Below are 22,522 nucleotides of genomic sequence, written 5' to 3'. Positions count from 1 at the left end.
TTATTAGTAGTTTCAATAAATGCCATGTTTGAGGTTTGAAAACCAAACCCCTTATCGAACCGTAGAGTTAAATGTTCAAAAGATTTAAAAAGATATATATTTTGTGGTTTATTATTTTATATAATAAAATAATATATTAATATATAAAAGATATATATTTTTTTAAAAAGATTAAATCTTTTGTAGTTTATTATTTTAAACTGATGAACTATTAAAATACTATATCAGTTTGACTAGTTAGTCAATTTTTTTATTTTTAATTAATTTTCTGTCAAACGATTTATATTAAACCAAACTAATTTGATGGCAAGTTTTAATTAATTGGGTGGAACGAAATAATTTCAGTCTGATTTTCTCTTGACTCATTCTTGCTTTAAGTATTTTTTTCGTCTTCTTAACTAACTTTTTTTTTGGATTTCTTTTTTTAAACACAACATTTATATAAGTGAATACATTTATATAAGGTTTACTGGTTAGTTAGAGTATGTTAGTTAGATTAGATTATAATTAAAAATAGAAAAGATTTTATTTCAAAAATTTCATATTTAAATTCATTTTAAGATTTTTTGTTTTCGTGTTATATGTAAATGTAGAAAGTTTTAAATACATCAAAAAGATTATCATATATGATATAAAAAAGATTTAAATTTGTTTTCTAAAAAATATAACTAGTGTTTTTTTTGTTTATTTTATTTGGAAAATAATCATATTATCCAATAATATAGTGTACAAAATAATTTTTATTTTTAAATTAAGTCTGATTAGTGAGATAAAATTTAAAATAATACTTTATTTTTATTCAAATTTAAATATGAATTCATAATTGATTAACAACTCGTTTTTTTAATTTCAATAAAAAAATTAATTTGGTGTAAAATATTTAGTCTGAACATAAATTTCAGTCTGGTTGATTTTTATGATTTTCAACTAAGATTAAACATAAATCAATTGTCATATTTTAAGAAGCAAAATTCAAGAGAAGGGAATAATATCCAATGTATAATTAGTCATAAGATAATATATTATATTATTACGTATAATATCTAATGTATATTGTTTTTTTACAAAGTTAATATATAATTTATTTAGAGTTAATTTATTATAATTTTTTTTATAAACTCTGTAGAATATAAAAATAGTGATCTTATTTTTTATTATTATTTAAAAAATTATTCATAATTTTAAATTATGCAATTAACTTAATTAATAATATTTATTATTCCTTTTCTAATCGAAATAGTGTGTCCCTCTAAAATCATCTGCAATAATTTGTGTTGTGGGCTATCTACAGAATTGGGTGAGGTTTCAAGCTTTCTCAAGCCAAGTAGCCAACAATCTGATTCTCTTTTCCCTCCTTATACACATGCTTTAATTACAAGTTATCTATTTAGATAACAAATTCAAAAAAAAAATATTGACTCGTTTAGTTTGATAGATTTTTTAAAAAATAGATAAAACTTTTATTTTAAATATCCATATATATTTGATATATAATTAGTTCATCCATTTAAATCTATAATAGACCTAAACAAATTGGATTAATAGACCAATTTGTTTGACACTCTTACTTACACAACTAACTATATCCAAAATTCAAACTATGATTTTGATGATTTTCAGTGGCTAAAAGAAGAGGGGTTGAATCTTAGCCCTCTTTTTATCAATTTCACTTTCTGGTCTTTGAGGAGACTTTTTTATTTTTGTCTCGTCCCTAATCACGAGACTTTTATTTTTGTCTCGTCACTTGGCACGAGATATTTTTCGATTTTAGCTCCTGTGCAGTAGAAATAGAAATGAAGTAGAAGAGAGAGAAAATTACACCAGATATATCCTAGTTCAGCTGCTAAGTGCAGTGCAGCCTACATCCAGTCTCCATCACAACAATGATGAAATTTCACTACAATTATCCCGATTTCAAACTGTAAAGTGCTAACCCAATTTACAAGGGGATTCCCACAAAATCATGAAACACAACACAGATGTACAAAAGAACTCTAAGGACATCTATGGTTTTTTCTTTTAATTTTGCACTCTTTGTCTTTTTCCGCTCTATGGCTTTTTCATACAAACCTTACTGTTTGCCTTTTTCCATGAGACTCAAGACATGACAAAATTAAACAGAAAAATACTAAACAAAATATATTGAAGGAGAAGAAAATCTGTAAGCTTAGGTAGTTATGAGAATCCTGTGCCTTGCACTCTCACTGCTTACTTCTAACTCCTTGAATCAAATTGTGACTGTTCACCGCTTTTATAGAGAGGAGAAGCCTTCACAGTTGAAACAAAAACCAAGCTTAACTTCTTTTCCTTCACTCATAATCGGTTCGGCCAAAGAGAGATAAGAGGTAACCCATGCAAAACCCAACATGCAAATACCTCTAGTTCTTCCTTGGTCATCACTCTTCATCAATCTGAGCGCTCCATTCTTGGGTTGCTCTCCAAGATGAAATTCTGACCCTTGATACTTCATGATGATGATGGTTTCATCTGCTCCAATCTCTGCCTCTTCCATCACGTAGCCACCCTAACTACCTTCTGTGGTGGTTGAACATAATCAGAGACAAGCCATCCCTCCAAGGATCTTCACCTTGCTGGCCGAAATCTTCTTCAACCTTTTTTGGTATGGAGAAGTTAAGATCCCATCACAAAATCTTTCCACAAGTGATAAGATTCTCAGCCACAGCATATTTTAAGTTTTATTTTTCTTGCCATCATTGAGATGGTCTTGTAGCGTGCTCCATCTTTCTTTCGGTGGCTAGGTGTAGCTTCCATGGTTGTTGGGTATTGACCGAAAGAGAAGAGAGAAAGATGAGAGAGAATATAGAATTAAAGAAAAAGCAATTATTTGAAATGGAACAAATTAAATAAAATGGAATTGCTTTTACTTCCCTTACTAGAGTGGCGTGTAGCATTAAACACATCAATCATGTCACTCATACTCTCTCTCATTTATGTTTCCAATGCTACCAAGTTAAATTTTGAAAGCCATCCCTTAATAAGAAATGGAATCCGTTGGGACCATGGAGCCAATGTGCTTTCTTTCATTATGTTTCGGACCAAGTATTGGATCACTTAGCATAGATCATAGTTGGGCTTTGGAACAATGAGATTCATTCTGGCCCAATAATGAGAATACTAATTCAGCCCCAATAATCAAAGCACTTTTGCATCAATGCTGAAAGTTTTTATAAAACATTTGGGCTTACAACATTTTCTTTTATTTTCGGCCCAATGCTAAATCTGTATAGCAAAAATTAACTTGGTCATCATATATGAATTAATATTTTTGCAATTAATTAAATTAATAATGTTTAGTAATCACAAATGTTAATTTAGAGTTTTCCAAACTCATCAGATTTAACCAACAATATTTCTGAGCCAAAATATTTAGATTTCGGTTTACAGCTACATATAACTATGTGTTCTTTTCGCCTTCTTCATAAATAGCTTAAGGGAGGAAGGATCAGTGGAAAGCGTAAGCCTATGCCTGTGAATTAAACCTAGTTGAGATCTCGCTAACTATAATCTTCTGAAAATAATTTGTTCATGCAATCAACGTTTTTTATCTTTGTTGAAAATAATTACACACCTCCTGCAGTATTTTCTCTTTCGAAAAGATATAATGTTCAACTGTTCAAGTAATATGTAGCTATGTAAGTTAAAACATAGTGATATAAAATCATACACTAGAATTTCAGTCTGGTTGATTTTTATGACTTTCAACCAAGACTGAACATAAATCAGTTGCCATATTTTAAGAACCAAAACTCAATAGAGGGAGAATAATCAGAGAAGAAATGAGATTTTCATTTCAAAGTTTTAAGCTGCTGCATTAAAGGAATGGAGAACTTGCTCTAAAATCATTCTTTTATATGGTTCAAGAGGACTCTCTGGTTTATCAGAATGAACAATGTTAAGAAGATAGAGTTTCTTTGAGGTCACAAATGCTGCAGAAAATATCCTCTTCTTTCCTCCACGAGTACTATCAATGGTGTATTCAAATTCATAAATTTGCAAATCTCCATTTCCTGATCTTTCTGAAGCTGCAATTAATTTAGCTTCCTTTGTACTTTCCTGAAGATGAGGAGAACAATACACACAAGTTAAAATGATATACAATCACATAGACATTTGATTATCCCCTAGGATCAAAGACAATTTTGCCTTCTTACTTTAGTTGTTAAATGCAGAGCAAACTATATGTAATGGCCATTACTCCTTTGGTCATAAATACGGAAGCAATGTTTCACTAACATCTATGATCATTGCTACTTTTGATTTAATTAAATAAAGATCAACGAAGAATCTACTATGGATAAAAATAAATAATTACAGGAAGGAATACTTTAGAGGCTTAGAGCACAGGTGAGGTGCCAATAGTTTGTTATAGGAAGAGAAGGTTCTAGAGTCCTTTTTATTATATAATGTAATGAATGAAACAGAGAAGACAATTTTTAGCCAATTACTTAGTTTAGCCTTTAGTGTCTTAGCGCTTAGTATTAGCGAAATGATGTTCACAACAGAGTCAAAGTAATCCAAGGTAAATATTTCAGCTCATTATTCCTTTGCTTATGTTGTTATGGTAAAGTACAGGGAGATTCTTCTAATCAATATCATCAACACTTGACTCAAATTTTCCATTGGTCACAGAAAGTTCCAGCAATGGAAACAAGAACCTTACCTTACGCCTTTCTGCTTGTAAAAGCTTATCAGCAACAAACTCGGGGCTCCCGAAGTCTCCAAGATTTTCAAGACGAACTGGGTTCACAACAACCCCAATGTTGTTGCTCCCCATACTTGCATCTTGAAACAAAGCAGTTGCCCCAGCTTTATCAACCTATTCATTGTAAACCAGAGCAGCAAAGATTGTTACCATGTAAATGGAAAGTGTTGTAATTTGGTGGGAATAAATAACAACTTTTTATGAAATATGATGATCAGTTTCATCCAATACTATTCCATTTCCATTTCATCCAAGTTTAAATTTTATGCATTTTCAATGCAAAATTCTTCTAAATTAATATCAAATCAAACTATTGCTATATAGACAAAACAAAAAGTGGTTAACTTCTACACCTCAATCTCAACAAGAAACCAATTTGATCTATGCAACAGCACACGATTAAATGTCTGTGTAAAAGAGTTACACACTAACAGCTAGATATTAACTGAATATTTTACCCACCTCATTCCATTTCCATTTAACTCTATTGAATCATTTTCCAACACATCATACCAAACAGAGAGGAAAACATACGCAATTCTTCACAGTAGAAAAAGCTTATCAAAGATTAAGGTTAATAATAAATTTGAATTCTAAAAAAATGGGTAAATAATTTTACCTTAGTCCAAGAAGAGGGTATAAGAAGAGTGAAACCTTCCTTGGAATCAGTGTATCTCTGAAGCTCCAAGTCCAACTCTTGAGCCATCAACAATGCACCACTAGTGTTTGATAAATTGCTCGAAAGAAAAGTTGTGAGAAGAAGAGCAAGATTGAGCTTCCTCTTAGTAAAAAATGTTGGGAAATGCAGGATGTGGTTGTTGTGAGGTTCATTGTGAAGAATGCAGGAAGCAGAATTGAAAGAGGGGAATGAGAAGAAGGTTCTGGAAGAAGAGTGTTGTGAATGGTGGAGAAGAGTGAAGCAAGTTTTCAAAGCCATTGGAATTGAATTGGAAAGTCCAATGTGTTGGGTTTCGTTGGTCACAGGGATATGAGAACGTTAACTGTCGTTAATCGTTATCCATACTTCATTTGGGCTAAAGGGGAAAAAAGGGTAAGTACTTAAATAAAAAAAAAAAATGAACTCATTTGTTACCGCTATTTTTATTAGTAGTTTCAACAAATGTCATGTTTGAGGTTTGAAATTCCAACCGGTCATTAAATCGGTAGAATTAGATGTTCAAAAATTCAATCATATAATTCAACTAGGATTTAATAAAATAATATATTAATATATAAAAATTATTTTTTAAAAGATTTATCTTTTTGTAATTTATTATTTTGAACCGTTTAACTGCTAAAATATTATATCAGTTTGATTAATTAATTAATTTTTTATTTTTAATTAATTCTTTGTCAAACGATTTTTATGTTAAATGGAACTAATTTGATAACCAATTCTTAATTAACAGGATGAAATAGATTAATTTTCGTTCTTTCTTTTATAATACCCGAGTTATATTTTCTTAATAAAAAAATATAATATGCTTAAGCTCCTTATGTAATATCAATGCACTCCGTGTGTTTACATAATATATATTTAATATTATAATTACTTAATATACTCTTGCATATTACTATAGATAAATTAAAAAAAATATATTGCTATTACAATTCAGCCTCCTACAAATTGTTCCACCATGAAAATTTTGAAAAATACAATAAAATCCAATAATGGTGTGGTACACAAAATCCTGGTCTATATCTAAAAAAAAATCAGCCAAAATAATTCTATAAAAAAGTTTGATAAGTTTAAATTATTTTATTTTTTAATGCAAAAGATTATTTTCATTTACATTATTGCATTCTTTTGGTGCATTGCACAAGTTTAAATCTAATAACCTTTGACTACAACATCCTCTTGCAAGTAGAATCATATATAAGCTGCCATATACTTCTTGGTGCTTTTTCATCCTTCGTCTTCAGAAGACGTGCAACTTTGCAAAAACCAGCATGGTATCTTGACAAAGACAAATCACCATCCTTCACATCAACCTTAATCTCACGCCACGTGTGTTTATTTGGTCTTGATAATGCCCACTGCATTGCCCATATGGCTAAAGGGCGCATGTAACACATAGATCTGTATCTATCGTTAATGTCCCATGCTTCAGGAGTTTGGAAAGCATAACTGTTGATTCAACAGAAGAATGAACCTTCAATAACTATTTCTTAAAGAATACATAATAAAACACAGAAAACTTTATTTTGAGTTATTTTGTTGACTAATATCTGAATCAGTTTTTAAAAAATATTTAATCAAGACATTTTAATTTTTATTTAAATTTAATTATTAAATCAGTCTTCAAATTTTAGATTACTTGTCTATATGAAAAAATTAATTTAAGAATTTTAAAAAATTTTAAAGACGATTATGTCTTTATTAAATAATGATTGTTTAATTCTTTGTCAAAATATGACTTGAAAATTTATTCGTCTAAAAAAATAAAGATTTAGAGACTAATTTGATTAAAATTTGTTGAGAATTAAAATGTTGACTAAAAATTGCATTACTCTTGTGTTACATGACATAACGGACTAATCAAGAAAGAAAAAGAAAGTTAAGTTTCTTATCAAAGAAATCCGTTGGTAAAATTAAAACCTTCTGATTCTGTGGTTAAAGCTTACTTTGTTATCAACTTGAGGCTATAATTTTCCAAAAGTTTAAGTATCAAGAGGATAGAGTAATAAGGTACTATACCCAAGTCCATCCTTGGACCATGCAGCTTCATATACTCCATTTGCAGTTTGGAATGCCATGTCAATCATGTCTTCCTGGATCATTGTTGCAGCTACGGCATATGTAACCCCTGACCATATTTCTTGCGACTGCATCGATGACATGTCAACTTCTCCGTTAGGTAACATCCCATTTATAGCGCCACGGCTTCCACCCTTAAATTTCATAACATTGTAATCATAAACCATTTGAAGCGAACTTTTAGCTTTTTTTTCTTCAACAATTGGCAAAAGACCACATGCTCTTGCATACCTGAAAAACAATAAGTAAGAAGTATTAATAAGAGGAAGTTACATATGCAAATAATTGAAGATAAAACCAAAGACTGAATTATATGCATAACAAACTCTACAACATTGTTTATATTCTTCCAGTTTTTGCTGATTTAAATTTTCTTTCTGAAGTTATGCTTATAGGATAATTCAATTGAAGTTACTGGCATATGCACATATGTTGTTAATCTAACAAACCTACTTCACAAGTTGCACCAATGGAAATAAAGCATGCAAATAAGGCATAGTTTCCAGAAAAAGAAAAACAACCATTGTCCAGCTAATTGATCAGCTTGAATGGATGAACTATTACTCCCACCACTGCTATCATAATTGAAGTATGAACCATTCCATAATTTCTCATATACACTTTTGGCTTTCTGGAACTTGAGCCAAAAATACTCCTCAGATCCCTTGTCACCAACTTCATGTGCCAAGGCTGAAGCTGCCTGAAGTGCCGCAACCCAAAGTCCACCACTATATGCACTCACACCAGATACAGACCATGTGTCATAAGTTTGATCAGGGAAGCCTTCATTCTCAATCATTCCATCGCCATCCTTGTCGAATTGGTCCATATAAGCAATTGCAATGTAAACAGCTGGCCAAACAGCTCTTGCAAACTTCTTGTCTCCGGTGGCAACTACATCCCTATAACACTGGAGAACAAATTTTGGATTCAAGTCTTTCCACCTATCTGTGTTATGAAGATTATAGCCATTTATTTCAAACCATGGATCATTGACTCCAATATCATGAGGAACAGCACCAAGAACCTTTCTACGAACCATCCGGCCATCAACTAGAGTTTGCCTTTTTTCAGGATCATGCATCATTACTGCTGCAGCAAAGTCTCTTTGGACACTCAGTTCAAGTTTTGGAAAAAGCATGACCAGTGCAAAAGATGAGTAAAAATGAACGTCAAAGGTATTCCACATTGGATACTCAATGCCTTCAAGATAAAGAAATTGACCAATGTTTTCTTCCCCTTCTTGAAGCAAATTTACTCCATATGCTGACTTTGATGCAGTTGGAGTGTGTATAGAGCTAAATCTTTCAAGAATGTTAATAGCAGTATCACTCTCGGGCAATAAATTTGGACTCTCTAAATCATATATGAACCCATCCAGCGAAAATTTTCTTTCCCCTAAGCTAACTGAACTATGCACCGGACCTAAACCATCTGCGAAACAGAGAATAATGTCACAAATTGATGACCGAGACAGTCATAACTCATACCACAGAATCATAGAGAGTTTGAAAAGTTTTAAAGCAAATAAACATGGCTTAATTAGCTAATATATAATACCCAAGTTTTAGAGAAATACCTGTCCAAATTGTGAACCCAGAATTCAGATAGTAAAGCTCATTCAAAAGGGTTGTAGGGTACCTGCACAACTCTGAATGATTCAGAATTTTTAAAGTACAAGAAGAAAGTTAATAAAGAACTGAGCATTACCACTCAGGAAGTCTCTTGTCTTCAAGGATTGGTCTTTGCCAGTCTTCAATCTGAGCCTCCCATTGCCGGTGCCCTATGTCACCAATTCATAGAAGCTTTAGTAAGTTATTCATGAAATCTATTAGGCTATTAGCAATTATAACTATGGTGCATGCTTTGGGAAATCATCTAAATTTTGACATCAAAGAAAGAACAGAAAAGAAAACAGAAAATTTTATCCATAGTCTGGCTCTCCAAAAATAATCTATGGATAATTCTCAATATTGAGTTTAGAAGCAATCCCAACCATACAAATACAAAGTTTAATGTATCTCATCAAAGAGTATTACCCATAATAGCATCGTGCGCAATCTTTGCAGCTGCATCCCCATTAGTACCATAGAATTTAGTGTAACGCCTGTTAAGTTTCGTTAGTTAAGCATAGTCTTCAGACAGGAAATTTTATACAAGTTTTCTACAGCCAACCTGTTGTAAACCCTTCCTGCCGGAAACTTGACTTCAGGGCAGTCCCATGCTAGTGAAAATGTGACGGTACGTTGAGCATCTGAAGGAATAGTAAGAGTTGCTGCAACAGCTGCTCCAATCGATGATCCTGGTTCTGAAGGCATGGCAGTTTCAGCGAAATTCAGGCGGTCAAAAGACCCATGCTAAAAAGACAAATAGTACTAATTCAGTTCAGTGAAATATAATAAGTATATTGGTTACAGAGAGGTTAATATCATGCTGTAACCGACATCTTTCGAAGAGCTTTCTAAAGAAAATCACAGATTAGCATATTATCATCACATGAACCAAAATACAAATGATTAAATTTTGTAAGGACAAAGAACAATGTAAATACAAGCTACACATCAACAAAAAAAGAGGGCCATTATGATATGATGAGAAGTACTATGATATAAATTACAAAGTAACAAACCCTATTTTTCAAAAATACTAGAATCCTAAACATACTAAAATAAAGATTAAAATGGTGTAATGTAAGAAAATATAAAAACCAATCCTAAAAGATCGCCTTAAGATATTACAAGATACATCATTTTAAGAGTTCAAAAGGGGTAATTCTTTAAGCTTACAATATTCTGAAACAGTGATGCTTGACGGGACTTGAAGTCTTCAACATTGTAATTGTCATAATTGAAAAGAAGAAATTTATGACACCCAAATAAATGATAAAAGAAAATAAAGAAAAATCCAAGTGCTTGTCTTATATAATGCTTAGAAGCTAGAAGAGAATAATTGGCTTTATCCAGCAGAAGAAAACATGAGGGAACCAATAACTTAATATAACAAAGACAATGAATAAATAGTTTTCAAGTTTCAATGAAATATTGTGAAAAATTATAGGTTGTCTCTTAACCTGTTTAATTTCATTCCACATATCCTTAGCCGAGATACCCTTGTGAGCACCAGATATAACAAAGACAGGACATTCTGATATATGCACATCTTCAGTCTCCTCTGCTGCAATTGCAAATGTGACAGGAGACCGCTCATTCGTAGTCCTATCGTATCAACTAAATTAATTGATAAATTCCAAAATTATTTATCAATCAAAAGTACAGGAAGGGTTAAGGCTTTACTTGTGATGTAGAAGAACACCATGCACTCTGTCATTCACCCTAGCATGACATAATATGTATCTTGAATGTTAGAATAAAAAGCAATCAAATGGGAGATTTTCACAAAGAAGATGAACAAGTCACAATTTTCTTACATCTTTGAATTAAAATGATCGCCAGTAAACTCAGAAAGTCCTCCAACAGAATTCTAAATGCATACATCAATTGCTTGCATTAAGTGCCCCAAGGGCCAAGGATAGGATAAAAATATAAAACACCAAGAGTGTAATAGCAATTAATAGTCACAAAAAAGTTTCACTTACAGTCCATGTGAAAAGCAAGGTGACATCTGCTGTTGTTTTTCCAAAATTATTTAACTGCAGAAATAACATTCATTGCTTATTAAGAGCAACATATGTATCAAATTCTAACTAAAAAGAAATTGAAGTGACCCTTGCCTACCACAAAAGTGAAAACTGATGCAGGAAAGCTACTCTCCTTGTAATTATGGGGTATAATAGGTGAGATCTGACGACAAACTATTCTCAGTGCTGGGTCAGGTTCTGCATTTGGAACAAAATTATAGAAGAGATAATCAATGTAAGGGATAAGCTATTTACAATTAATATCATAGTGCACTTGGACTTTTGAAATACATTACTACCGTATTTTACCTTCATATATTGTCCAAGCCCTTGGGTACAATGCATGATATGTGGATTTGTCACCAATCAGATTCCAATCCCATGATTGAATTCCTGACACTGGGTTTTCTCTGAATGAAATTGAAGTAAATTTTTTTCAAGAATTTAATTTACAAGAATAAGATTAACAAAATGATAAATTAGTAACTGGTAATTTACGAGGCAATCTATAAATGTTTACTTTAATATATCTGGCTTCCCTGCACATAGTACACTTGAATATTTTTCACCACTTGGACGTGAAACAAATACCTGATAGTAAGCAAAGAAATAAATTTGGTTATGAATGTCCTTTTTCTTGATAAACAAACTATTATCAACCTTAAAGTACATTGTAATTGATATTTAAGGTTCAAACAAGATTGTAACAGACATAAATCTGGTTCCCAAACCAATATGTACTATGTTCTTGCAAGATGTCCAACCTTGGACTAAGTAATTCTTTATAATGTTATGGATTCATGATGTGTTCTGTTGTCAGCATCACATTATTCACTTATGCTTTCCTCTACAATTAAAGCTTCCGTGGCTTATTGTGAGGAGGCATGTCAAACATTCAAACATAGTGATCAATCTTTCATGATAACATATCTCAAGGTATAGCTAATTTTATGGGGAATGGATTCTCTCATCTGATATTTATACAAAAGCTTATTGTTGGTGAATATTGACTGTTATGAAAATGGGGGCCAAGACAAGCCATGTAACTTGTAACAAGAAAAGATCAATGGTATATATAGCAGATTAGATAAACATAAAGGTGAACAATACTGTAAGATCGAGAAGATTTTGCCACTATTATCAAGATCTTACCCAGATATATATAGCAGCACTGTAATCTTTGTGATAAGATAGATTCAAGTAAACTTACTGAAAATTGATTTGCTAAAACTGGTTTATCTTCACATTTTACAGGGAATAGTTGCCAACGTTGAAATTCACCCCTGTAACTTCTTCCAATGCTTCCTGAACTGTAATACAAATTGTTGGCAGCAAAATTTAATGCACAAAATGATTCAAACAATGTTCTGGACATACTCAAATCAAACAAATATTACAGGGCCACTAATGGCATTAACATGACTTCATTTTGTTTTAAGGCGGAAATAATTAGAAACCAACTCTACTATACCAATCCCAACATTTTTTATGCATGTAACTAGTAAACTGCTAATGTATAAAATTTTTCCTCCCGAGCAAATATAATTTGTTAATTTGTATTGGCGATCTGATTCGTTCAATATGTAAAAGTAGAAAGATACAAATATGAAAAGGCTGATTAATGTAGAAAATTTGCAGCTTATTTTTTGGATTGAAGACCTACCCAATGCCACCTAAAGGAACACCATGACAAGATGTCACATGACGCTTAGCAAAAGGGTCCATCATCCCTTCCTGTAAGACATGCAGAAACAGATAAAAGCAGCAAGCAATTCAAGAAACATGATCAGAAAAACATTTTATTAGGACAAATCAAGATGAGATGGAACACAAAAGATGATTACCCTTCCTCTGGCTGCTTCTTCCCGGACATGGCGCCATAGCCGAAAACCTATTGGAGCCTATAAATTCAGATATCATATAAGGATTGCTATATATATCAAAAACCATTATGTCCTTAACTTTTAAGTGTACTACAGCCATAAGCAAACATATTTAACCATAGAGTTTACATGTTACATTCTCAATATAGAAAAGTACCAATGTATTTTAGCAGAGAATTCACATTGAAAAGCCTTGCTCTATAATAGGAATAAAGAATTCAGTAAAAACTAATACTAAAGTTTCTTTGTATGAGTTTGATGGTGAAAAAATACTCTTGACATGTTGAGCACGACTAACAATCGTTAAGTCCATGAATAAAATTATAGATGACATGATGTATGTGGACAATTTACATGCATGAAAGGATTACATACATCTATTATCTCCCTAGAAGGCTTACCAGACGGATAATCTCTTTGAAAGATACGTTGAATTCTAGCGGAGTATTTCCTGCAGTATTCAATTTGCGCTGCCAGGTAAGTCCTGCAGGTTTCCCTGGGTCAACCTTACTCAAGGCACAAAACAGGTATCAGAATCAGATACTAGAAATGATGTTTGATACAAAATCTCTAATGAAAGCTTAAATCCTTAAATATGAGAACATTTGTTCTTTGATCCAGTAGCAAAGGCAATCAAGCCTCCACTCAAAGGACTCATTGTTATTGCATGACTAGGAGGTGATCTTCATAGAGAGGGATGACTATGAGGAGCCACAAACAACTCTTAGATAAGCATTCATATACCTCTACTTACCCTTTGAAGCTTTAGAAGAGATAACCAAAAGGTTTAGTGTTTGTTTCCTCCATTCATTTAAATAAAGATAGAATTTCAGCGTAACGCAAACTAAACCTATGCTAATTGATGCAGTGATGCTTCAGTTTCAGGCAAAAACAGAAGGTGTATTAGATATATAACCATTCATGTATCTAACTGTAGCAATAGTAGGCAAATTAAACAAGGTAGACAACATGAAAATTCAAATGGAATGGATATGAGCTAAGTAAATTGATTGAATCCCAGGCTAAGCAGCAAGCAAAAACAAACCTTGACTTTCGAAGATTTGACCGTTCCATGTTCATCTTCTTTGACAGAACCATTTTCTACGATATTCCCTGCATCACACAACATTCCATAATTGCAGGTAGCAACCTCAGCTAAGAATTCAGGATAATAAGAACATACAACATTAAAGCTTTAACTTTTAAAAATAATAATAATAAAAAGTTCATCATATAGAACCTTGCATGGTTGATGATCAGCAATGCGAAATGCAAATAGCAGCTAGTGATGATCGAGAGGAGTGAACAGAACAGAACAGAACAGAGCAAAGTCAATGCAGACCTGATGAGGCTGATGATGGAAGACGAAAAATATTAGTATTAGAACGCAGTATTAATTAATAATAATTATTCTATTGTATTAATATGAATATGATTTGCGATTAAATAATATGCGTTTGTAATGAGTAAACTGTAATTGTTTGTGCAGAGGGAAGAGTTAGTTGGTAAGTGGCGTATGAATTGAAAGAGAGAATTGAGAAAATGAGATCCAATAGTTTTGGCATTTTGGGTAATAATGTTTGACCTGACGCGCGCACACACGGAAAATGGAAAAGTATTAATTAAGAGAGAAAGAGAGAGTGAGAAAGCGACTTTAAGAACAGCTGGACAAATCCTCCCCACCTGATATAGTTGGAGTTAGCCGGTGTTGTTCGTTTGGATGTCGTTATTTTACTCAATCAAATAATGAGAAAGTCTCCAGACAGTATTTTCATTAAAATATAACCAGCATTTAGAGCTTGTTTCAACGTTATTATTTTGATAAAAAATATTTTTTTAATAATTTTTTTTTTATTTTTTAATTTGTTTAACAAATTTTTAATAATAAAAGTTAAAGTATTAAAAAAAAATTTTTTTGAGAAGTTGTAATTTACCTCTTTTTTTTAAATTTTTTTTAAAAAAAAGATATTTTTCATGTAATAAATAAACAAAAAATACTTTTATATTATTATACCCAAATATAATTGATAGATAAAAAGATCTTTTGCATGAAATATAAAATTATTTTTACTTTTTCATAAGATCTTTTAAAAAAAAATAACTAAAAAATATCTTCTTTTAGAAACTCACCCAAACAAATTCTTAATCATTTAGAAATAAGTGTACAATTTTACAATATTATTAAAAGTTTTAATAATAGTTAATTAATAATTATAAATCATAAAATGTGGGTAGTATTCTAGTAGATTAACACAACTGTAAAATAATTATAATAAATATTTTTATTTTTAGAATTTTACAAAGAAAATAATAAATGTAAGAGTTAAAAGCAATAAACATTTTTTTATTTTTTCTTATAAATTTTTAATTTTAGTGTTTTTTATTTTTAAACTTTTTGTAAAAAAATATTTGTTTGATTTGTACTTTTACTCTTTGTTTTCATAATTTTGTAAAAATAATTAAAAAAATTGTTCTCACTCTTTTAGTACAAAAGTAAAAAAATAAAGAATATTGAAAAGAAATGCAAGCCAAACAGCTCATAAAATAACTATTTTTTGAAGGTCATTTAGAACTAAATAATTTCAGAAAAAATCCTTTTACAAAAATTAGAGAAGCCTTCGTGCATTCTATTTGAATATTTTAAGTTGGTGAGGAACTTTGAATGCCCAAATTAATCTATACTTAATATAATTTCGGACATTATTTTTAAACCAAAATTGTCTTAATAATCAACACATATTTTCTTTGTTTTGTTAATAAAAAAATGTAAATACATAATTACTTAAGCATAATTTTATTTTATATCAAGAATATTTGGTATATAAATAACGTTGTTATATATATATATATATAATCCACACACTAAAAATCGATCATTAAACTAGTCAATATATATCTGTGTGTAAATTTATGTGTTGTTTTGTATATTTTTAATATATCATTAGAAATTTTGTAATAGGACATATCCAAAACTAATCACTATCTTATCTTAATAATAAAGTATATTGTAAATAATAATTTTTTACATTGTCATTTGCTTTTAACATTCAGTCCCAAAATTGAGATTTCATAGCATATTCGTATTGGAATTATTAGAACATTATACTTTAATAACTTTCAAGCTAAAAACATGTTAATTAATAGCCACAACTTTATCTCCATTAGAACTTAAAAAATAAAAATCAGTAGAAATACTGCATAGTTATAACATTATGTTGTATATAACTAACAATTATAGGGTCAGTAAATCATGTTAACTAATCTATGAAAATTTATTTATTATTTTTTTTTAGGAACTGAAATACATATTAACTCCGAAATCTAACACCAATTAATAAGTATGCATGATAAAAAAAAAGTTCACAAATCTTGTTAGGTAAGGTTTAGCATGTGGTTGAAATGACCTAACTCATATGCGTGTTATAGACTTATAGTATTTGTATTAGAAATTAAAAAAAAAAAAAAAGATATTTCCAATCATAGATAGTGATAATATAAGCTAGTTAGTTGGAACCTATTCCGCATCATTAATGAGAAATTGACTATTAAATTTGAATAAAAGAAAGATAGAGCCATAGAGGAAGAGAGTGGAGGAAGAAAAAAACTTCCCCCATAAAAAGAATTTCTCATTAATTAAGTAGGCTCTTAATCATGCCAGCTAGACAATTTTATAAGTGTTTTGTTGAACCATGCAAACTTCATTTTTAACCAAATAGGTGTTGCATAATATTAAAAATTTGATAAATTCAACATTCTTTTTATGAAATTAAATCTCTTTATTCACATTTTTTGCTTGCTATTTTTGTATGTTTTGAATTGAATTTATATCAATGGATTAGACAAGATGACAATTCTCAAATAGTGTGAATGAATTTTTAGAGGCATAATGATCTAGGGATAAGAAAATTATAAGAAAATAGAGGGACTGAAAAAGAAAATTAAAAGTAAAATAAATAAAACTAAATTGCTAGAAAAGAAAGCATATAACATTGGAAAAAGAGTGCAAAATAAACATTCACAGAATCAAGGAAGAGATAAAAGATGTCATGGATGGTGTAAATGGAAGTAATAAGTTAATTCTGGAATTATTGAAGAAAAAAAATTATTTTCTTATCCATTGTTATTATATTATTATTAAAGGTTTAAATTTTTTAAAATAATTTTTTTTATTTACAAAAGTTGAACGAACTAAAATAACCATATTTTTCTTCAAATAAACCATTTGTATACTAAATTGATTTTTCACTCAAATTTCCACTGTTACTCATTGCACTTTCGCATAAAAAAAAATAGATTACAACTTAGAAAATTAGAAATAACGAAAACAAATAACAACTTAGAAAATTTGAAAAAGGTTTCAGACCAAGGAAATACAAAATATAAAAGGTTAGTTTAATTTGGTATAAAACTACGATATTTCTATAAAACTTCTCCCCAGTTACAATCAACCTGAATCTAATACCCAATTCATGACGAAAAACTAAAAAATTGAATCTAAGGAAATTTTATAAATGCTTATAACCATTCAAAATATAGCACTTGTACTAGTCTTGTTATAGTCAAAATTCAGGTAAAAAGATAAACACTTTAAGTTGCTCAAATTTGAGTCCTATTAATAAACACCAAACTCTACCAAAAACAAAGATAAACAAATCACAAGTTCACTTAAAGCACTTAGCATCCAAAAGAGGCTCTCCCTCGAACGGTTCGGCATCTTCAATCATCTGATTGACCCGCTCCTTCTGATTTTCATCAGATATGTCAACCTTAGTCCATTCATAAAGCTCCATATCATAGCATTCATCAAGCACAAACTTCGGAATTTCCGGCCCACGGAAAAGCCACAACCCCTTCACCTTGAAGGGTGGTTGTGATCCAATTACAAGCATTTTTCCAAATGCATACTTTCGAGCTAAATCCATCCGCTGAAGAAAACCACCAACCTTGTTCATTGTCACAAAGGTAACAGTGTTCTCCTCTTGGTATTTGTAATCACAGAACCACAAAGAGTATCCCTCTGGATCATACATGTCCCAAAATCCTACAAGATTTGATGAAACAAATTTAAAAACATCTTGGCATTGCAAGGGATATAAAAATGTAGACATCAATTAAATAACACAATGTAGTCAGAAAAACAATCCTCCCAATCAAAAAGAAAGGACTTCAATAAAATGTTTGAGAAGTCTTTGTTAAAAAAAAAACATACTTTACACCATATAGATGCTAACCGCCTAACTCTATAAAAAACAAAGGATAAAATAACAATACCTTTTATTGCAACCTCGCGGAAATTGGTTTTGGTGTTGGAGTACAGCCTTTTCCACTCATCTAGTATCATCTTACTTGGAGGAAGAAGATCAAGGGGATTCTTGGCTTTGGGCTTGGGAGCCTCTTCCTCCTCCTCCTCCTCTACTTTGGGTTTCTCTGGCTCTTTCTTTGCTTCTTTCTTTGGCTCGTTCTTCGCCTTGGGCTTAGATTCTTTTGGCTGGGAAGGCTTCTTTGCAGATGGAACAGGTGGAACAGCTTCAGTCTGCTTGACTTCACCTAGTATCTTTCGAAAGTTTGGCTGATTAACCATGGTCCAAAAATATCTCTCAACATGAGGAAACTCTGAAGTGAAACTCTTAACCAAGATATGACTGAAACCCAAATACAAATTGCATGTTGTTATGATGTCAGCTAGGGTCACTGAATGCCCAACTAGGTAAGTATTGGAAGTAAGGTGAGTGTTCAAAGCACCCAAAGCTCTCTTCAGTCCAGAAATTGCGGCCTCCTCAACCTTCATTTAGAATAAAGAGGAAGGTAAAACGATGCATAATTGACAATATAATATAAAAGATAAAATAAAATAAAATAAAATAAAATAAAGACAAATGTCATGAACATAATACAATCGTTTTGACTTTATGATCTAAATATATATAATCATCATTCATAACATGATACACATATAAAGGACAAAAAAGAAAAAACTACACAAACATTTGCAGTACCCTTAATTATTGTTACCATCATTTTATTGTTGTTTCATGGTGGCTGGTGGCTGGTAAACATTAACCACTTTGTCCCTAGTGTGTAAGCAATTGACAATAACCATGACCGATTGCACATAAAAAAGATGCAAAATTTCACAAAAACGAGCGATAATAAAGGTCTTTTGTACAAAACTTACTGGAGGAAGGTAAGGAAGAAATCCCAATCTCGGGTAGAACCACCTACTAATATTAGCATCAATCTCCATTGATGAAAAATCAATCCATTGCTCGATGTGGCCCTGAAATATCAGAGCATTACAAACATAATAAAGCAATGTTAGTCGCATGTGGTAATGGTTGCATACATAATAGAAGGATTTTCAGGGGGAAAGAAAACCCTTACATAATCAATAGGCGAGGAACCATATAAACTGTTGTCCCCCTTTAAACGAGCAACTGCAGAAAAAGCATTGAACAAACTTAAAACATCTTAATCAACCATGGCATTGGGAATCATATGTAAATCAATATTGTATGTATGATCTTACCATAACGAGCAATTGCATTGCTCTCAAATACAGGGCCCTCTGGTGTCTCTAACACCGGAACCTGGAGGAATACTACAGAAAGTAAGTACAAACACCAAATCATAGCAGGAGCCTCTCATAACTCAAAAAACACAATACCTTGCCAATCGGATTCATCTTGAGAAACTCTGGAGTTTTGTTAGAGACACCCATCTCAAAATTGGGGGCCAACTCAACTTGCACACCAACATACTCAGCTGCAATGAGTGCCTTGTAAGCATTTTTGTTTGTTTTACCTGCATGCAGAATCTGCACTATGAATTAGACAGAGGGAACATGACTTATGGATCAGATTAACAAGAATATAAAATTAAATCCCACATATTAAAAATAATGTAATACATATTTTAATAATATAAGACAATTATATTCATAAATATAGCAGATTTACTTTTCATATTTGCAACATCGGTTTCTACTTTCTACTACTTGCCACCTATGTTAATCAATCTGAAGGCCAGTAAAACTTGTTCTTGGTCTTTTTTAGCTTCCCCTGTTTCATTATGCATCAACTATTGTTGACACCATCTAGCATCTCAACTTTTTGTCCTTTATTACATCAATTAATTATTGATCAACTAGGAATGCTATAAGTTGAATAATTGTGCACAAAACATAAATGAAATTATATGTAAATTTTCATATTTTAACCCCCAAGGAAACACACTCTAACCTTAAAGCCTAATAAAAGACCAAAATTAAAACCAAATTAATCAGCAAGTGATGAACATTATAAGAAGAAATGAACAACTCACCAACGCCATGGCTTCGCTTCGATGAAGACGGTGAACCTGTTAGTTTAGTTCAATTCAACCAAAAAACACGAAAACTCAAAAAGATAATAACAAACAGAAAAAAGAAAAAGAGAGAACAGAGAGAAGAAGAAATGAATCTTACGAGCGTTATTCCGAAGCAGCAAGAAAGAAATGACGCTTCGTCAGTCTCAGATCCAACACTAAACACTGACAGTAACTAACACAGAAACAGAGAGCGGCACTTATTAGGGTTTTGTAGTCACTACTCTTTTTGTTTCGGTTGCTGCTCTGTCGTTTACTCTCTACTCTTCACTCATCATTGGGCTTCTCTCTTACCGGGTTGGGCTCTTCAAAATTATGTTTTTAAAACAAATATTATGTTTGTGGGCTGGGCAACCCTCCACACTTCTGTTTTTTTTTTAAATGAAAAAAAAATTGGTTTTCAACCTTCTAATTTTCTTTTTATACACACACGAAAATAATGAGATGTAATTTATTTGAAATTTTTGTTACAAGATATAAAAAAATTTCACCTATTATCTATCTAAATAATTTATACATTATTAATAATTCATTAAAAATATTTTTTATTATTTTAAGAACTTAAACACAATCATTTTTAATAAATTTATTGTAATTTTTTAGCCACAACACTCCCTCTACTACTTATACACAATTAACTAAATTTTTAAATATTAATTACATTGGGAGTTAAGACAAATATTTGGGCTTGTTTTTTAAGATCTTTAGATCTCAAAAAACTTCGTTTAGTATGATCAAAAAAAAGGGTGTAAAAGAGAATCAAAGATGGAAACACAATCTCTTATTTTCAAGAGGTTAAGAGGTATTTCTTAAGGTTGTGGGTAAAGATATGCTTATCTATACATTATTTTGCTTTAGATTGCTTTATGGTTTAATTTTGAAAATCCACTCTATACTGTCTCAATTTTGGTGGGGGCAAAAAAATTCTGAAAGTCGGATAATTTGGATTAATTGAGACATTATGACTCGTCCAAGAAGAGAAGGAGATCTTGGATTTAAAGACCTTATAATTTAGAATTTGGCGCTCTTAGGCAAACAGTATGGGCGACTAGTAACACTGCCAACTTCTCTATTATCCAAAATCCTGAAAAAAAGGTACTTTAAAAATGGTAACGCTATAACTGCAGAAACTGAAGTCTTACCTTCTTAGGAATGGAAGAGCATATTGGAAGGCCGAAAGATAGTTGAAAAAAAAGTCTTAATTGGACGGTGGGTAAGGGTGGCAAAGCGAGCTGGCTCACCCCATAAACGAAGAGGGCCGGCTCGCTTTGCCAACTAAGATGGGTTTAAAAGACCAACCCGCTTCACTTTAAGACGGATTGGCGAGTCGGCGAGCTAATCCGCTTGACTTTTTTTATATAAAATAAAATTCATTAAAATTAACTAAAAAATAATAATTGAAAAATCAAATGCAAATAAAAAATAGTTAAATTATAATATAATTTTTTTACTATTTTTTTTAAATTTTTAACTATTTGAAAATTCTATAATTATTAATTTTATAATAGTAATCACTCTTTTATTTAATAAAAAGAAAGAAAAATAAAAATATTCGGCCCGACAAACCGGCCCGTCCCGCCCGCCAAAACCCACCAATTTGGCAGATTTTTTTTAATTTGGCGGGCTCCAAATTCTAGCCCGACCAGCCTTTTTAGCAGGTTTAGAGGGTTGGCTCGACGTGTTCAACCCATTTTGCCACCCCTAGCGGTGGTACTAGAGAAAATATCCGAATCTTTGAGGATTTGTGACTACCTCCTACGTATCCTCTAATAATCTCGGTGGTACCAAACAGTCAGATTATTTCCAATATTGCTCCACAAGTGATAGATTTAATTACTGAAAACAGGATTTGGAACCAGAGTCTCATTCGGAAATTATTTTCCTACGATGTTTCTGATAGGATTCTTGCAGTTAAAATTTATGGGAATTGTGATAAATTGCAATGGGATTTGAACAATTCTAAACAGTATAATACTGTTTCAGGTTACAAAATTGGTAACTTATTTCACTACTCACCTCCTGAACTCTGCCCTAATCATATGCAGCAGAAGAAGCCATGGATTGAACTATGAAAACTGAACTTATCCCACAAAGTTAAAATCTTTATTTGGAAAACTTTACATGGCCGTCTTCCGGTCCTTACTCATATCTACTATCGT

The 22,522-nt window shown here is 31.5% G+C and overlaps 3 protein-coding genes across 3 annotated transcripts; all 3 read right to left on the bottom strand.

The window, feature by feature from the left end:
• Window positions 1–3,743: 3,743 nt before the first annotated feature.
• LOC107463266 (psbP domain-containing protein 2, chloroplastic) lies at window positions 3,744–5,741 on the bottom strand. The gene is made up of 3 exons (XM_016082037.3): window positions 5,343–5,741; window positions 4,682–4,837; window positions 3,744–4,074 (listed from the first exon to the last, which is right to left on the bottom strand). Exons 1-3 carry the CDS (start codon window positions 5,658–5,660, stop codon window positions 3,820–3,822), a joined length of 729 nt encoding a protein of 242 aa, XP_015937523.1. The 5' UTR covers window positions 5,661–5,741; the 3' UTR covers window positions 3,744–3,819.
• Window positions 5,742–6,334: 593 nt separating this feature from the next.
• Window positions 6,335–14,506, bottom strand: LOC107463282 (uncharacterized). The gene is made up of 20 exons (XM_016082057.3): window positions 14,242–14,506; window positions 14,047–14,114; window positions 13,403–13,507; window positions 12,963–13,019; window positions 12,782–12,852; window positions 12,329–12,428; window positions 11,639–11,709; window positions 11,428–11,528; window positions 11,216–11,316; window positions 11,077–11,130; window positions 10,909–10,961; window positions 10,775–10,813; window positions 10,552–10,696; window positions 9,657–9,838; window positions 9,521–9,588; window positions 9,192–9,264; window positions 9,061–9,122; window positions 8,003–8,915; window positions 7,422–7,712; window positions 6,335–6,851 (listed from the first exon to the last, which is right to left on the bottom strand). Exons 1-20 carry the CDS (start codon window positions 14,246–14,248, stop codon window positions 6,569–6,571), a joined length of 2,844 nt encoding a protein of 947 aa, XP_015937543.1. The 5' UTR covers window positions 14,249–14,506; the 3' UTR covers window positions 6,335–6,568.
• A 2,983-nt stretch (window positions 14,507–17,489) lies between these two features.
• Window positions 17,490–20,599, bottom strand: LOC107463260 (elongation factor 1-gamma). Its single transcript, XM_016082025.3, has 8 exons — window positions 20,464–20,599; window positions 20,322–20,357; window positions 19,666–19,815; window positions 19,528–19,588; window positions 19,383–19,435; window positions 19,177–19,278; window positions 18,273–18,783; window positions 17,490–18,042 (listed from the first exon to the last, which is right to left on the bottom strand). Exons 2-8 carry the CDS (start codon window positions 20,328–20,330, stop codon window positions 17,663–17,665), a joined length of 1,266 nt encoding a protein of 421 aa, XP_015937511.1. The 5' UTR covers window positions 20,331–20,357; window positions 20,464–20,599; the 3' UTR covers window positions 17,490–17,662.
• Window positions 20,600–22,522: the final 1,923 nt, after the last annotated feature.

Source organism: Arachis duranensis, chromosome 8 (assembly GCF_000817695.3).
Source record: "Arachis duranensis cultivar V14167 chromosome 8, aradu.V14167.gnm2.J7QH, whole genome shotgun sequence".
Lineage (NCBI taxonomy): Eukaryota > Viridiplantae > Streptophyta > Magnoliopsida > Fabales > Fabaceae > Arachis > Arachis duranensis.
The sequence above is the reverse complement of the archived record's forward strand: the minus strand, read 5'-3'. Positions and strand labels throughout refer to the sequence as shown.

Excerpts from the sequence above, each read along its gene's own strand:
- LOC107463260 (XM_016082025.3), bottom strand. Across the intron at positions 19,589-19,665 it reads AGATGAATCCGATTGGCAAG|GTTCCGGTGTTAGAGACACC; the intron begins GTATTGTGTTTT and ends GTATTCCTCCAG. Across the intron at positions 19,279-19,382 it reads GTTCCTCGCCTATTGATTAT|GGCCACATCGAGCAATGGAT; the intron begins GTAAGGGTTTTC and ends CTGATATTTCAG.
- LOC107463282 (XM_016082057.3), bottom strand. Across the intron at positions 13,508-14,046 it reads TCAAATCTTCGAAAGTCAAG|GTTGACCCAGGGAAACCTGC; the intron begins GTTTGTTTTTGC and ends GCCTTGAGTAAG. Across the intron at positions 13,020-13,402 it reads TCAAAGAGATTATCCGTCTG|GCTCCAATAGGTTTTCGGCT; the intron begins GTAAGCCTTCTA and ends CTGAATTTATAG.
- LOC107463266 (XM_016082037.3), bottom strand. The coding sequence starts at position 5,660 with ATGGCTTTGAAAACTTGCTTCACTCTTCTCCACCATTCACAACACTCT. Across the intron at positions 4,838-5,342 it reads TACCCTCTTCTTGGACTAAG|GTTGATAAAGCTGGGGCAAC; the intron begins GTAAAATTATTT and ends TACAATGAATAG. Across the intron at positions 4,075-4,681 it reads TACAAGCAGAAAGGCGTAAG|GAAAGTACAAAGGAAGCTAA; the intron begins GTAAGGTTCTTG and ends CCTCATCTTCAG.